General features: G+C 41.4%; 2 protein-coding genes across 2 annotated transcripts in view; one reads left to right on the top strand and one right to left on the bottom strand.

Moving 5' to 3' along the window:
- opn3 (opsin 3) overlaps positions 1-2,856 on the top strand; it is a gene marked incomplete at its 5' end in the record, with an annotated part of 28,650 nt that extends 25,794 nt beyond the window's left edge. The window contains one exon of the mRNA XM_079691004.1: positions 281-2,856. Within this exon, the coding sequence (XP_079547130.1) occupies positions 281-553 (273 nt within the window). The 3' untranslated portion in view covers positions 554-2,856. The remainder of the gene's footprint in view (positions 1-280) is intronic.
- Positions 2,857-2,999: 143 nt separating this feature from the next.
- kmo (kynurenine 3-monooxygenase) overlaps positions 3,000-14,789 on the bottom strand; it is a 42,165-nt gene continuing 30,375 nt past the window's right edge. Inside the window, exons 11-16 of the mRNA XM_079690995.1 lie at positions 6,773-6,920; positions 6,634-6,691; positions 6,452-6,534; positions 5,455-5,556; positions 5,318-5,377; positions 3,000-3,502 (exon numbers count right to left, since the gene is read on the bottom strand). Coding sequence (XP_079547121.1) covers positions 3,365-3,502; positions 5,318-5,377; positions 5,455-5,556; positions 6,452-6,534; positions 6,634-6,691; positions 6,773-6,920 — 589 coding nt within the window. The 3' untranslated portion in view covers positions 3,000-3,364. The remainder of the gene's footprint in view (positions 3,503-5,317; positions 5,378-5,454; positions 5,557-6,451; positions 6,535-6,633; positions 6,692-6,772; positions 6,921-14,789) is intronic.

The raw sequence follows: 14,789 nt of genomic DNA, 5'->3' as shown, positions 1-14,789 counted from the left end.
TTTTACATTAATAAATTGTATTAAGTATAATTATTCCATAATTTATACATTTCAATCACCTACATTGGTGATAAAAAGAAGCTGTATAATGGTAAACCATGTATTCCTTCAGTATTCATTATTGTTTGTGTAGGTCTGAAACTGTGTCTTACATTTGTCTCAGTTTACTGGCATTTTTAAACGCTGGTCCTGTGTGTTTGACAGACAAATGAGTGAGGAAAGGGTGACATTTCATCCCTTTTCTCAAGTAATATCCTTTAATCTTGCTTCCCCCTCACAGTTCCGGCGCTGTTTGCTCCAGCTGCTGTGCTCGCGGCTGTCTTGGTTGCAGCACAGCCTCAAAGAGCGCCCCATGACTCCGGTCCAACGGCCCATACGACCGATCGTCATGTCCGGAAACTACGGCAGCAGGAACCGACCTAAGAAGAGGGTGACTTTCAGCTCCTCCTCCATTGTCTTTATCATCACCAGCAATGACTTCCACCAACTTGATGTGACCTCCAAGGCTAGAAGCCCTGCGGAGGTTAATGTCATTCAAATCAGGCCACTCTGATCCGCAAGGACAGGACTTCTCACCCCACCATCACTATGCCTTAGGACCTAAATCAAACCAAAATAACCCTCTCTAACCTCCCGGGATATTTCTATGTATATACACAGTTATGAATTTGTTAAGACTACATGTTAGCCCGAGACCTCAGCTGAGCCTCTTTGCACTGTGTTGTCTAAGCAGGTAGTTTAACAAAACATTTTTCAAAAAGGCCTCATTTCACAACTGCAGAACTGTTTGGAGTTGTTAGCAGTGTTATGGAACTGAGTACATTGTTTGGTTGGTACCCAACTGTAAGCATGTACAACCACACAAATAGGCCTTAGCTCCTTAGCTAGCAAACTGACATTATTTAGTATGGATTCAATAAAGATCCTATTTATAGCTACCTAGTTTATGTAACTTTAAATTAATCTCCGGAGTGACGATAGCAGGAACTGTGAAATGACATTTGGTGGATCACCACAGATGAGAACTACAGGAGTGTAATTATATAAGAGGCGATGAGAGTATGCGCCAGTGAGACACTCCTTTCATAACATCCTGGCCTGTCAGCTATGAATAAACTTGATGAATGGATTTCCATAGCTGATAAAACCCTTAATCCGTTGGAGACATGTGACTTAGTCAGTGAGGTGTCTTTTTATGCGTTTAGTTTAAAGAATAGTTATTGAATTACAATTGTTTGGTATCTTGCTGAAGCTACGTTGGTAATCTTCCTCAAAACATGTTGCGTTGTGTTTGTTGAAATTGTTTTAACATCCTGACAGCAATTAATAAATAAAATGCTCTGTCTGAAATAAAGAAGGTTTCTAGGACTTTTTTAAAGCTTGCCTATCATTTTCTTCGGCCATTAATGAAATCATTGGATAGTGAACTGCCTTTATGCCTGCTAGCTTAAAAGCTGTGAGTGATAACAGTAGGAATTTTCCTTGTTGACTTTCATATTGCTAAGTGGCTTTTGAAGGAATCCTGAAGAGACTGAGATATGCTGTCAGTGTTGCCGCCTTTTTTCCCTACATTTAGAGCTATTGCTACGAGCTACTTTAATTCGGAAAGGCTTAGCAGAACAGGGCTGGGTTTTTTTGGTTGGAGAGCTTACTTTCAAAATCTACCATCTTCTTGCGAGTTCCATGAGTGATGAGTTTCAGCGTCAAGATTATTTTCTCAGTCAGTGGAAATGTAGCCATACTGTACATGGTTGATTCCTGTTGCAGACCAAAATTGGCAATTTACAGGCATGACAGATCTTAATAGGTAGCATATTATTTTATGTTTTAGAATTTTAGCTTGGAAGGTTTTTCGGATATTAGAGATATGGAGGGAAGATCCAGGGTCTACATCCAAAAATTGTCCATGTTTGATGTCCAAATGTTCATTAAGTTAATACTAACTCTCGCTCTACGTACTGACAATCCACTTTGTGCTCGAGGTTTAAACTTTCTTAGCCGGTGTTGAGTTTTCCTGTCAATCAGTCTCTGTTTGCCTATAAGACAAAGATCGGTGTCATTTGTGACATATTCTACACACTATCTTGTGCAGGATACGTATGCATATCAGATTTTTAGAGGCATGTAGAAATGTCCTATTCAGAAGAAGAATGTGAAAATCCTCTCTAGTCAGTTCAGTCAGACATTTTAGGTGACACTCAGATAAGAAAAGACATCTTTGAGTGATCTTTTACTACATTTAAAGACAAAGACCACTCGAAGATGTTTCCAATACATCAAACTATTTCTATAAAAGTTACGTTTTATAACAACAATATCAGTTGAAACAATATGAAAATGTATTAGGGTAACCCACGTGTACTTACAGAGCTTAGCAGCTTGTTTTAAGTCTGTTGCTTGTTTTTTTATGTGACATTTTTTATGTACTTTTACTGTTTTGTTCTAGGTCTGTTGGCTGTGCTTTTATGTGAAACTCTTGGCTAAAACATGTTTTTCTCTCAATGGGAATATATTGGCAAATTTAAAGAAAAATCTCACCTTTACAGAACATTCATATATTACGTTTCAGCTTTATATGTTGCTGTTCCACCCACAAATGTGCTGTTCTGGTTTGCTGTTAGAGGCTCTGGCAGCAATTATCAGAGAAGAATCTCGATAAAAGCATCTGTACTTTACCTACTAAGCCCCACACAGCACGGTTAGTAACTGGCTGCTGAACATAAAACAAGAGCTTTTAGCACCTGAAGAGACAGATATTTGTCTAGGGGGTTGGTAAAGACCAAACCCGGAGAAAAACAAATTGAGAATTTGATGAATATTCCTCAGGTAGACACAAACACGTCTCCAAATGAATGACCATGTTGCTTTCCAAAACTTGCTAACAAGTTCCAGAACTGAATATGGGTTCATAACTGGTTTCCAAGGCCCCCAAGTGGCCTAAATGATAGATTTGAAAGAAGTCCCTCATTCTGCATAAATTCAATGATGTATGAAAGATCTAACAGTAACAATGAGGCATTTATTAGAAATGTATGGAATATCTCACACAGCATGTGGCCTATGAGTTTACAACTATTTTGTTCTCAAATTGAAAATTGTGAAAATGATGATGCATGGAAATAATAGACAACATTATTCAGTAACATAATCAGTTAAACAGAGAATACATTTGATATAATTATCAATCTTTATAACTTGTATTAGTTACAGTAGGTTAGGACAGTCACTATTCACCAACATGTATAGGCTGGCAGAGCCTTCATTGTGGTTATAAGATGATTCCAACTCTTTTCACAATATGGATTCTCTCATTTCTCATGTTTGATGCACTTGTCTGTCAGATCGGAGCCGGGTCTCAGGAGGTCTAGAGGGACATGAGCCTGGCCCACATCTTCTCAGTGGGGATGATGAGCTTGTTGATATCAGGAGGATTTTTAATGAGAAGGTAGGAGCCTCCCAAAACAGCTCCTGTCGCACCGAACAGCAGGCCGCGGTTTATCACCTGTGAAAAATACATCAGTACATTTTTCTTAATTAAATAGGGATCAGCTTTATGCACACACACTTTTAAATTCCTAACACCTTCCCTTTTTAAATGAATTCCTTTTTGAGGAACATTCGTAGATTGAAAGCATCAAGCACATCATAAAAAAACAAACTGTCATACTTTACTCTACTCTACTCTAGGCCTTTAGTTGGTCCTATTTCGTTGTTTTTAACTAATTTAGGGATGAACTGAAGATGAACTGCTGCTTTAACCTATGCCATCTGTTACTCCTAAAACATTAGCTGAACATGTACAAAAATAAAGTTTCCTATAATATATGGATATTGTTTTAGCAGTAATGATATTACATGTTACTTGTTGATATATTTATATAAAAATGTATTGGACAAAATCTAACTTCGACTGAAAAGTTAAAGTTTTATGTAAAAAAGTGATTAGGCTTAAAAATAAACCTAGTTTTGTGTATAAATTGGTATAATGCATTTTTCTTTGTGCTGCCTACAGGCCATTCTCTTTCAAATATCTCAGGTTTAGGGAGTAATGGATTACATGTAAAGGGATTACGTAATCAGGATTAAAGAAAAAAGGTAACTGTATTCCCTTAGTTACATACACATAGTTACAAAGAAAAAAAAAGATCATTGTCAATTTTTCAAAATTGGGGATAACTCAGGGTAATAATGTTACTAAAAACCTAGAAAGAGCATATAGTGTTTGTTGTAAAGGATCAGATGTTTTCTCTTCTCTGTCAGCTGTACTGTTCTGTAGGCTAACACTTTAAGAGTGAATCTATACGCCTATGCCTGAATCTGCTTTATGGTTTTCACTTTATTTGCTTAATTTTTTCTGTTTTTAATTCAGCAAGTGAACCTGTATGTTCATAACATTGTGTGTGTGTGTGGGCTTAACTGTGTGTATTAAACTAAAACGGAGCATTTTGTGTCTGCTCAGATTTTATTTCAACAAAATAGAGAGGTTATCTAGCTTTTGCCCCAAAATCCCACCGGGTCGAAACAATTGACAAAAGAGGTTGTTAAATCCCGGCTGTCCTTCTGACAGGGGACCATTACTGCAGAAGACATCAGGTCATCAGACAGTTTAACACAGTACCAAGGACTACATGTCTCATGACATCCAACAACAGAAATCAGAAGAAGAAAAAAATGGTGCTGCAAAGCTGTATTTGGGAATAAAGTATATAAGTACAAACAATAAAGTAAATGAAGGGGACCTATTATGCTTTGGGGGGTTTTCCCTTTCCTGTAGTGTGTTCTCTAGGTTTGTGTGCATGTTAATGGTCTGCAAAGGCTAAAAATCCCTGTGTTCCCTTCAGAGCAGTGGTGTCAAACTCAAGGCCCGGGGGTTGAGTACAACCATAATGCCTATGTGGCCCGCGATGAAATTGAGTTGGACACCCCTGCTTCAGAGGGAGTTTCTCTCCCACACACTCCCCCCGGCCTGAAACATTGGACTCTTACACTCGCGCTTCTATTGGCTATTACTCCAAAACGTTGTTTTTGATATGCTAGGGGGAGGGACCACTCTAAGCGGTTGACCAATCACAACAATTAAGAGGCAAATATCATATTTATTTTAAACTTAGTTACTTTTTACATATAAAACACACAATATGCTGATTTAAAATTCAGGACTTTTTCTTGAAATTTAGTATTCACAGACCATAGTAATTCTAATTTTACTCAAAACAATTATTTATGCTTCTACCACCACTGGAAATATATCATAAAATAAAATTGTATGCAGTAAAGATTAAATAAAATAGTCTAAAGAGAAGACCGATTTTCTTACTTTGTCCTGCCATTTCCAGCGGTCCACAGCCTTATGGTACCTTTCCCTGGTGAAAGTGACCTGGAGGCAGTGAAGTACAGAAATGAAAACGTCTTCTTATATCAGACATTGATTATTCAGTTCACTAGGACACTTACCATTGTGTAAAGTGGAACTATTGTATTTGGCAGGAAGAAGTGGAGGAAGTTGTCGAGATGTTTTCTGAAAAGGAACCACTTTGAGTTGACATGGGCTCTCATCTACAACAAAAACAAAAAGGACAAGTGTTTAGTGAAGTGAACCACATTTCATTCATAACGCAATTTCCTAAAACTCAAGAGTCTAATTTACTCTGCAATATTTGGGGATCAAGCTAACACAAAGTGCCAATTTATGGCTTTTGGAGAACCTGAATTGTATTGGACAGAGTGTTAGGGAGCTGGCTTCCTGTCAGATGTAAATCTCTACACCCAGAACTAAGGCTGACTTTCCTCTAATTATGAAGGGTCTTTTATGGGTAGTGAACGGGCCTACCAGGACAAGACCAGGGGCCCAAAGTGTCAACGCCCATTGGTCCTTAGCTACATAATGTCGGTCAAAGAGACACGTGCCAACCAAGAAGTGAATCAAAATGACCACAAAGACACTTAAAACGACTAAAAGAGGCAAAAAGGACCACGTTGAGACCGAATCAACTACAATGAGATGCAAAACAGTCAAACTAAATAGCTAACTAAATGCTACAAACAAACGGCATGGTGGTAGTATGGCTTGATGACAACACTGCAAAGCTAAAGGTGGCTAAAATTCTGCCTGATTACATTTATCAGTCTCATATCTCATTGGGGTAAGGTATCTTGCTCAATAACATCGTCATGGGGATCCAACCACTGACCTTCCAATTAAACAGCTAGTTAAGTTTTGTTTCTATGGTTATGTCCCCTGATAGCTTGCACCGCTTCATACAGCTGTTATCTGATTGGTTGTCAGAGAGGTAAAAAGGTCAGTCCTAAGAAGGTAAAACTTTAAATAATTTGAACTAATTATCCCATACTCAGCTTTACAGATCTTCAAAGCTTTTTTTTTTTTTTGGTCGACCGGCCCACATCAATGCTGATTTAGTTAAACTGGACATATCAAATACATATGCATTACTTCAATGTAGTTGTACATGGCCAAGTCTGCGATGGCGTGATCGTCTGGAACTCGCACTCTGGTATACTCAGGCAGGACAGCACCTGGGTGGACACACAAAGGAAAAAGGCCACACTTTGTTATGAAATCCTCTGTCTCATTTAATCCATGCTCATTTCGAAAATACTTTCGAAAGTACTTACTGAAATCCTCATTGAGCTGCTCCATTATTTCGTCGAACACAATGCAGTCCTCAAAGCCCTATTAATTACAAATGTACTGATGAGTCTCTATTTAGTTATTTTTCTGCCTTTTTGTTCTCCTCGATTGAGTGTTACTCACAGCGTTCATCCCCTGCCCGTAGAAAGGCACCACTGCGTGTGCGGCATCGCCCATGAGGACACATTTATCCCCAATGTGGTACGGGGAGCACTTAATAGACACCATGGCCAGCCCAGGCAGTCGGAAATAATCCCTCTTGAGAGCATCACTGCAACACACAAATAGTAATAAAACAGTTAGCAACTTGTCATATTTTTTTTACTTTTCTTTTTTGCCTTTCTAAAAAAAGATCAGAATAAGCTGTATAACCCAAAATAGTGAAACAGCAAAACAGAAGAACAAAAACATTCCCTCGTTATTGAATGCACTCAAAATAAAGTAACCTCAGTGTGGAAGTGACTGATTTTTGTTGGAGTAAACATTCCTCAAAGAGGCCCTGTTATGCTTTGTGGATTTTCCCTCTCCTGTGGTGTGTTCTATAGGTGTGTGTGCATGCAAGTGCTCTGAAAAGGGTAACATTCCTGTGTTCCCTCCAGAGGGAGCTTCTCTCCATATTGACATCACTAAGTAACACTTCCGCTTCTAGTGCACAACAGAGTCAGACAGCTAACCAATCAGAGCAGACTGTGCTCTGGTTTCAGACACAGGGTGAAAAGAGGTGCTGTAGCACAGGCAGTATGAGAAAAATAAAAAGCTTTTTGAACATTAAAGGTCTCCTATTATGCTATTTTTAGGCATATATTATGAGTCTCAGATATATACAAATATATAAAAACATGTCTATGATGTGTTTTGCTCAAAATACCAAACAGATCATGCATTTTAGACATCCCTCATATCCCTCTATTCCAGTCCTGTTAGAGAAACGCTGATTTTGGGTCCTTAGCTAGAAGAAAAAAAAGGAGGAGGCAGAGCTAAGAATTCTGCGCAGAATTCTACCGGCAGATACAGTTAAATGTTGCCGTGATTAAACGTCATCATGTTCCAAACCACATCAAGGACTATTTCTAAAACAGTTTGGAGCTCAAATGCTTTTTCTCTTGCGGGTTTACCTTTTTTTATTTCCTGCTTTTTTACACATACCCTCTCCAGTAGGCCTACAGGTTAGCTCTGAGCAGTGGCGGTGCCAGAGTATTTTTGTTGGGTATTCTATGGTAGGGCTAACCCATACAGTGGTGGGGCTCAAGTCAGTATTTGCAATGTAATTAAATACAAACTCCCCTTGACAGTTTCGATTATTTCCCTGTCTCAATCCAAATTGAACTGTATGAAAGAAAAAGGCACATTTGTCTTTTAGTAAATAAAAAGGGCGACCTGGAACCAATCCTGCAATTTCCCCGCAGGTGAAAGAGTTGGCATGCTGAAAACTCAACCCCTGCAGGGGGGTCTGGGGAATTCTCCCACAGGAGATTTTTTGAAATACTAACATAAAATACACATTCTGGTACACTCTTGAGAAGAAAAATAAATAAATCTATTACTACATGACATATTTAAAAAAATGAATGCCATTTTAGTTTTGTGTTACTTTGTTCTGAAAGCTGAACCTGCTGCTCCTCACAGAGAGAAGAGGGAAGAGGCTGTGTGAATTACTTTACATTGTGGATAAGGGTGGATAGCCCCCATTGTTCCGTGTGTCAAAATGAAAGACAGCCCACACACCTATCAATCATCAAACCGTGGTGTCTTAATTCATTACGTGTTGATTTCTATCAACACGTATTTTGTTGTATCGATGTATATAGAGATGTACTACAGCAAAAGTATTCTCCGTCGGGACTTCCTGCAACAACACCACGCCATTATTTTGACTCTGATTGGCCAGAAGATATTATCAAAGATGTTCTATTTAGAAGACGATCACTACGTGACAAAAGTTTTCCAAACCGTTTCTAGTCTTCGGTATTTCCAGACAAGTGGCTACTGAAATCAATCTTACTAACTGCTGTCTGTGCAATTTACTTTACTTGGCGGACTTTATTTTTGTTTACTTTAACATCATTTTTCATGGTGGGGCTAAGGTGGGCAAATTGGTCTCAGGCAAGGGGCCAGACTAAGATTGGTTCACAAGACCTCATGAAAGACGACACACGAAGTGAGGATACCCGGCCCGGAGGAAGCCCGGGGTCCCCTTCTGGAGCCAGGCCGTGAACGAGGACTCGTCGGCGAGTGTCTGGTGGCCGGGCTTGCCACGGAGCCCGGCCGGGCACAGCCCGAAAAGGCAACGTGGGCAACACCTCCGCTTCTCCGTCCCGCGGGCCCACCACCTACGGGAAACAGTGATGGGGTCGGGTGCGCTGCCAGAAGGGTGGCAGTGAAGGCAGAGGGTCTCGACGGACCAGACCCGGGCGGCAGAAGCTGGCTTTGGGGACGTGGAACGTCACCTCTCTGGGGGGGAAGGAGTCGGAGCTTGTGCGGGAGGTGGAGCGTTACCAGTTGGATCTGGTTGGGCTCACCTCTATGCACAGCATCAGCTCTGGAACCTTACTTCTGGATAGGGGTTGGACTCTATTCTTCTCCGGAGTTGCTCACGGTGTGAGGCGCCGGGCGGGTGTGGGGATACTCACAAGTCCCCGGTTGGGTGCTTTGTTGTTGGAGTTTACCCCAGTGGACGAGAGGGTCGCCTCCCTACGCCTGCGGGTTATGGGGGGGAAAACTCTGACTGTTGTGTGTGCTTATGCACCCAACAGCAGTTCAGAGTATACGGCCTTCTTGGAGACCCTGGAAAGAGTCCTGTATGGGGCTCCTGAAGGGGACTCTTTAATCTTGCTGGGAGACTTCAACGCACATGTGGGCAATAATGGAGACACTTGGAGGGGAGTGATTGGGAGGAACGGCCCCCCTGATCTGAACCGGATTGGTGGTTTGTTACTGGACTTCTGTGCTAGTCATGGATTGGCCATAACAAACACCATGTTCGAACATAAGGATGCTCGTGGTACCAGAGCACCCTAGGCAGAAGGTCCATGATCGATTTCGTTATCGTATCATCGGACCTGAGGCCGTATGTTTTGGACACTCGGGTAAAGAGAGGGGCGGAGTTGTCAACTGATCACCATCTGGTGGTGAGTTGGGTCGAGTGGCGGGGGAAGCCTCTGGATAGACCTGGTAAGCCCAAACGTGTAGTTCGGGTGAACTGGGAACGTCTGGAGGAGGCCCAAGTTCAGGAGGCCTTCAACTCACACCTCTGGCGGAGCTTTTCGGGCATTCCTGTGGAGGTTGGGGACATTGAACCAGAGTGGTCGGTGTTCAAAGCCTCTATTGCCGAAGCCGCGGCGGGGAGCTGTGGTCTCAAGGTCCTAGGTGCCTCAAGGGCGGTAACCCTCGAATCTCCTGGTGGACACCGGTGGTCAGAGAAGCCGTCCGACTGAAGAAGGAGGCCTTCAGGGATTTGTTATCCCGGGGGACTCCCGAGGCAGTTGCAAGGTACCGACAGGCCCGAAGGGCAGCAGCCTCAGCCGTGGCCGAGGCAAAGCAGCGGGTGTGGGAGAAGTTCGGAGAAGACATGGAAAAGGTCAGACAGAGAGACAGACAGACAGACAGACAGACAGACAGACAGACAGACAGACAGACAGACAGTCTCTCTCTCTCTCTCTCTCTCTCTCTCTCTCTCTCTCTCTCTCTCTCTCTCTCTCTCTCTCTCTCTCTCTCTCTCTCTCTCTCTCTCTCTCAATTCAATTCAATTCAATTCAATTCAATTCAATTCAATTCAATTCAATTCAATTCAAAGGGGCTTTATTGGCATGAAAGTTAAATTAAACAATGTTGCCAAAGCATCACAATACAAAATAATTAACAACATTAACAGACATTTCAAATTTTTACATATTATTGATGATATATATATACAGTGATACAATTACATTTCAACACGTGTGTGTGTGTGTGTGTGTGTGTGTGTGTGTGTGTGTGTGTGTGTGTGTGTGTGTGTGTGTGTGTGTGTGTGTGTGTGTGTGTGTGTGTGTGTGTGTGTGTGTGTGTGTGTGTGTGTGTGTGTGTGTGTGTGTGTGTGTGTGTGTGTGTGTGTGTGAGTCTCATTCACTGTCCCTCAGGTTGTGGCATGTGTATACATTGGGCAGCAAGGTGTGCCTTGTCTCCTTCTCCTAGGAGTACTCTCAGTCTTGAGAGGTCATCAACCTCCTTGAAACCTGGGATTACAGAGTTCAACTTGTTCCAATAAATGCTCCTTACTTCGTTGAATGTTTGGCACTTCAGGAGGAAGTGCATCTCTGTCTCAGTCTCACCTGTCGTACAGTGACCACATGTTCTGTTCTCTTTTGGTTGCCAGGATCTTTTGAGTCTTCCTGTTTCGATTGCCAGTTTGTGGTCACTGAGCCTGTACTTGGTTAGGATCTGTCTCTGCTTTCTATCTCTGACAGTAGAGAGATACTCTGCCAGCTCATACTCTCTGTTTAGAGCCAGGTAACATTCTAATCTACTTTGGCTTTTAGTTTCTTCTTCCCAATGTTGTAAATAGTTGTCTTTACATTGTGTTATAATGCGTTTGACTGTGATTGGTGTTTGGAGAGCAGTGTTGTTGAGAGACTGGTCAGAGTGGCTCTGAGAGGGGGCAACTAGCCTCAGCACCAGCTGACATAGGGGACTCTTCTCTGGGGTTAGCTCTTGTCTTTGGAGGGCTTTGGAGTGGAGGGTGTCTCGGGGGCTGGACCTAAGGTGGTTAAAGAATGTCAGTGCTCTCTTTTGAGTGTTAATGATCAGTGGGTATCTGCCTAATTCTGCTCTACATGCATTTGTTGGTGTTTTTCTCTGAACACGTAAAATGTATCTGCAGAATTCTGCATGGAAAGACTCTGTTGGATGTTTGTCCCAGCGGGTATAGCTCTGGTGACTGAGTGGACCCCATACTTCACTACCGTACAGCGCAATGGGCTGGATCACACTATCAAAGATTTTGAGCCAGATTTTAATTGGAATTTGGACATTATAAAATGTTCTCTTAATTGCATTAAGAGCTCTTCTGGCTTTTTCTTTGAGTGCATTCACTGCCATGTTGAAACTTCCTGATGCTGTTATGGTTAAACCGAGGTAGGTGTAACTCATACTATGTTCGATGATATGATTATTTATGGTAAACTGGTATTTGTTCTCCTGACATCTGGGGCGTTTTTGGAAAACCATGACATTAGTTTTCTTCATATTGACTGCCAGGGCCCAGCTCTTACAGTACTGGTCTACTATGTCCAGCTGTTGTTGTAGTCCTTGTTCAGTAGGAGACAGCAGAACAAGGTCATCAGCATAAAGCAGACACTTCACCTCTCTATCTAGGAGGGAGAGGCCAGGAGCAGCACAGCGATCCAACTGAACAGCAAGTTCATTTATATATATATTAAATAAAGTGGGACTTAAATTGCAACCCTGACGAACACCTCTTCTCTGGGTGAAGAATTCAGTTTGTTTGTCTCCAATTTTAACAGCACACTGATTCCCTAAATACATTGATTTAACCAGATCGTACATTTTGCACCCTATACCACAATGTAGAAGTCTATAATAGAGCCCTTCGTGCCAAATAGAGTCGAAAGCTTTTTTGAAATCAATGAAACAAGTGAATATCTTACCATGTTTTGTTTGGTGTACATGTTTGTTAACTAAAGTGTGAAGGGTATATACATGGTCGGTGGTGCGGTGTTTTGGAAGGAAGCCAATTTGATTTTGACTCAAGATGGATTGTCGGTTAAGGAAATCTTGTATTCTTTTATTTAGAATACTACAGAATAATTTCCCCAGACAGCTGCTGACACAGATGCCACGGTAGTTATTAGGGTCTGATTTGTCTCCACTCTTATGAATGGGGGAAATGAGCCCTTTGCACCAGATGTCAGGAAAACATCCTGACTGCAATATGATATTGAACAGCTTTAATACTGTACCCTGCATCTCTGGGGTGCTGCATCTGAGCATTTCGTTTTTAATGTTGTCTGGGCCACAAGCTTTCCTTGGCCGGAGAGATTGTGTCTGTGTGGTCAATTCTTCCCAAGTCATTGGGAAATCAAGGGGGTTTTGGTTGTCTTTAATAGTTTCTTCTAATGTTTGGAGTTTCTCTTTTGTAATACATTCATCTGAATTCATTAGATTTATTGGTATGTCTTTGTACAAACTTTCAAAATGTTCTCTCCAGATGTCACCGTTTTGGATGGGTAATGCTTGCGGTTGTTTTGTGTTGAAGTTGCTCCACAGATCCCAGAATTGATTTTGATCAATGGCTTTCTCAATATCCTCAAGTTTCATGTGGGTATAATTTTGTTTTTTGTTCCTTATTGTACATTTATATTTGTTTAAAAGGTCATTGTATCTAATGCGTAAGGCTGGGTTGTTTGGTTGCCGATGTTTTTCATTTGCTATTTTTCTCAGGTCTTTTCTGATGGTCTTGCATTCCTGGTCAAACCATTTGTCAGCGTTTTGCCTTTTAACAGGCTTCCGCTTTTGTTTTACAAGGTCAGCTTTAATAGCTGTCTTGTGAAATATCATATTGATATAATCAATGGCCATGTTTACACCATCTTTGGTAGGAACATATTGATTTTGGTCAAATAGTGACATGTCATTCATCAGATCAGGTGAGTTCAAGGCCATGGTGAATTTGTCTCCACTGTCTGGGGCCCATCTGTAAGTAGGATTTAATGTATACAGCTTACTGGGTCCCCTTGTTGTGTCACTCATTGGACCTGAGACTTTAAAGAACACATTGATTTGGTTGTGGTCTGAAAAGGGGGATTGCTGTCTGACAGTGAATGCACTGATAGTGGAGGGGTCCATGTCAGTGATTGCATAGTCTACTACACTAGACCCTAGAGCTGAGGAGTATGTGAATCTCCCTAAAGAGTCCCCTCTGAACCTCCCGTTCACTATGTACAGGCCTAAGGCCCGACAGAGATGCACTATCTCTTTGCCATTCTGATTGATTTCAGAGTCAAGGCTGTTCCGATGGCTGACGGTTGGTGTGGTAAACAGGGGGGGCTCACCAAATACATGGTGGCTGCCCTGTGGGTCTATGACATCAGGTTCAATTCCTGTTCGTCCGTTCAGATCTCCAGTTAGAAGCACATTTCCCTGGGCCTGAAAATAGGCTATTTCTGAATGGAGAGTTTCAAAAATGTCTTCTTCAAAATAAGGAGAATCTACTGGGGGTATATAAATAGCACACACATATAGATTCCTGTCAGTTATGCCCAGGGTTTGATCTAACCTTAGCCAAATGTGTGATTTACCTTGTTTTACTACTGAGATCTGATGGCAAAGATCTCCTTTATACCACACCAAGATCCCCCCCGATGTTTTGCCCTTGCGTATGTTTTTTGATTTTATAGAGGGCACCATTACTTCATTATAACCTGGAGGACAGTGAGTGAGCAGATCATTTTTACACCATGTTTCTGTTAATATAATTATATCAACATCTTTGATAGATTCTAAGAACTCTGGATTCTCACTCTTAACCTCAAAGGTTGAGGAGTGGAGTCCCTGAATATTCCAACAGCTTATATGAAAAGAACGCATCTTTTTAAAAAAACAAACAATCAAAATGAACCTGTATAGTGAGACAAATATATAAAAAAAAAATAAACAACAACTCTCTCTCTCTCTCTCTCTCTCTCACCACAAGTGAGAATATAAAGAACAAAATAATAACTTATTCTCACACAACAAATGTCAACTGTACACACATGTCATTTCCTGGACCTATACCAAAGTTTGAATGTAGGCCTCTTGCAACAACCTACATCGAAACAGAAAATGTCCTATTGGGAATTCAGTTCCACAATAATAATGAAGCCTCCAGGAGCAGATGAGCCTAAGGGCTAATAGCTCATCTTCAGTCTGCTGATGTTTGCTATTGCCATTTCTGTGGTGGCAAAGTAAAAAAGAAAAGAGATAAGAAAAAAGACAACAATTAAGGACAAGTGTGTGCTTTTTCAGCATTTGACCTCGGTCACAGCCTTCTCTCCATTATTTGAGCAAATGCCTTCCTCCTGAGTCACTTCACTCCTCCATCACAGCGGCTGTGCATATCACTTTTGCGTTGCTTGCGGAGCCTGCGCTTGTGCTCGGTTGATGA

This window comes from Notothenia rossii (genome assembly GCF_949606895.1).
Source record: "Notothenia rossii genome assembly, chromosome: 6".
NCBI classification, from domain to species: Eukaryota; Metazoa; Chordata; class Actinopteri; order Perciformes; family Nototheniidae; genus Notothenia; species Notothenia rossii.
Note: the sequence above shows the minus strand (reverse complement) of the source record. Positions and strands in the feature narration are given on the sequence as shown.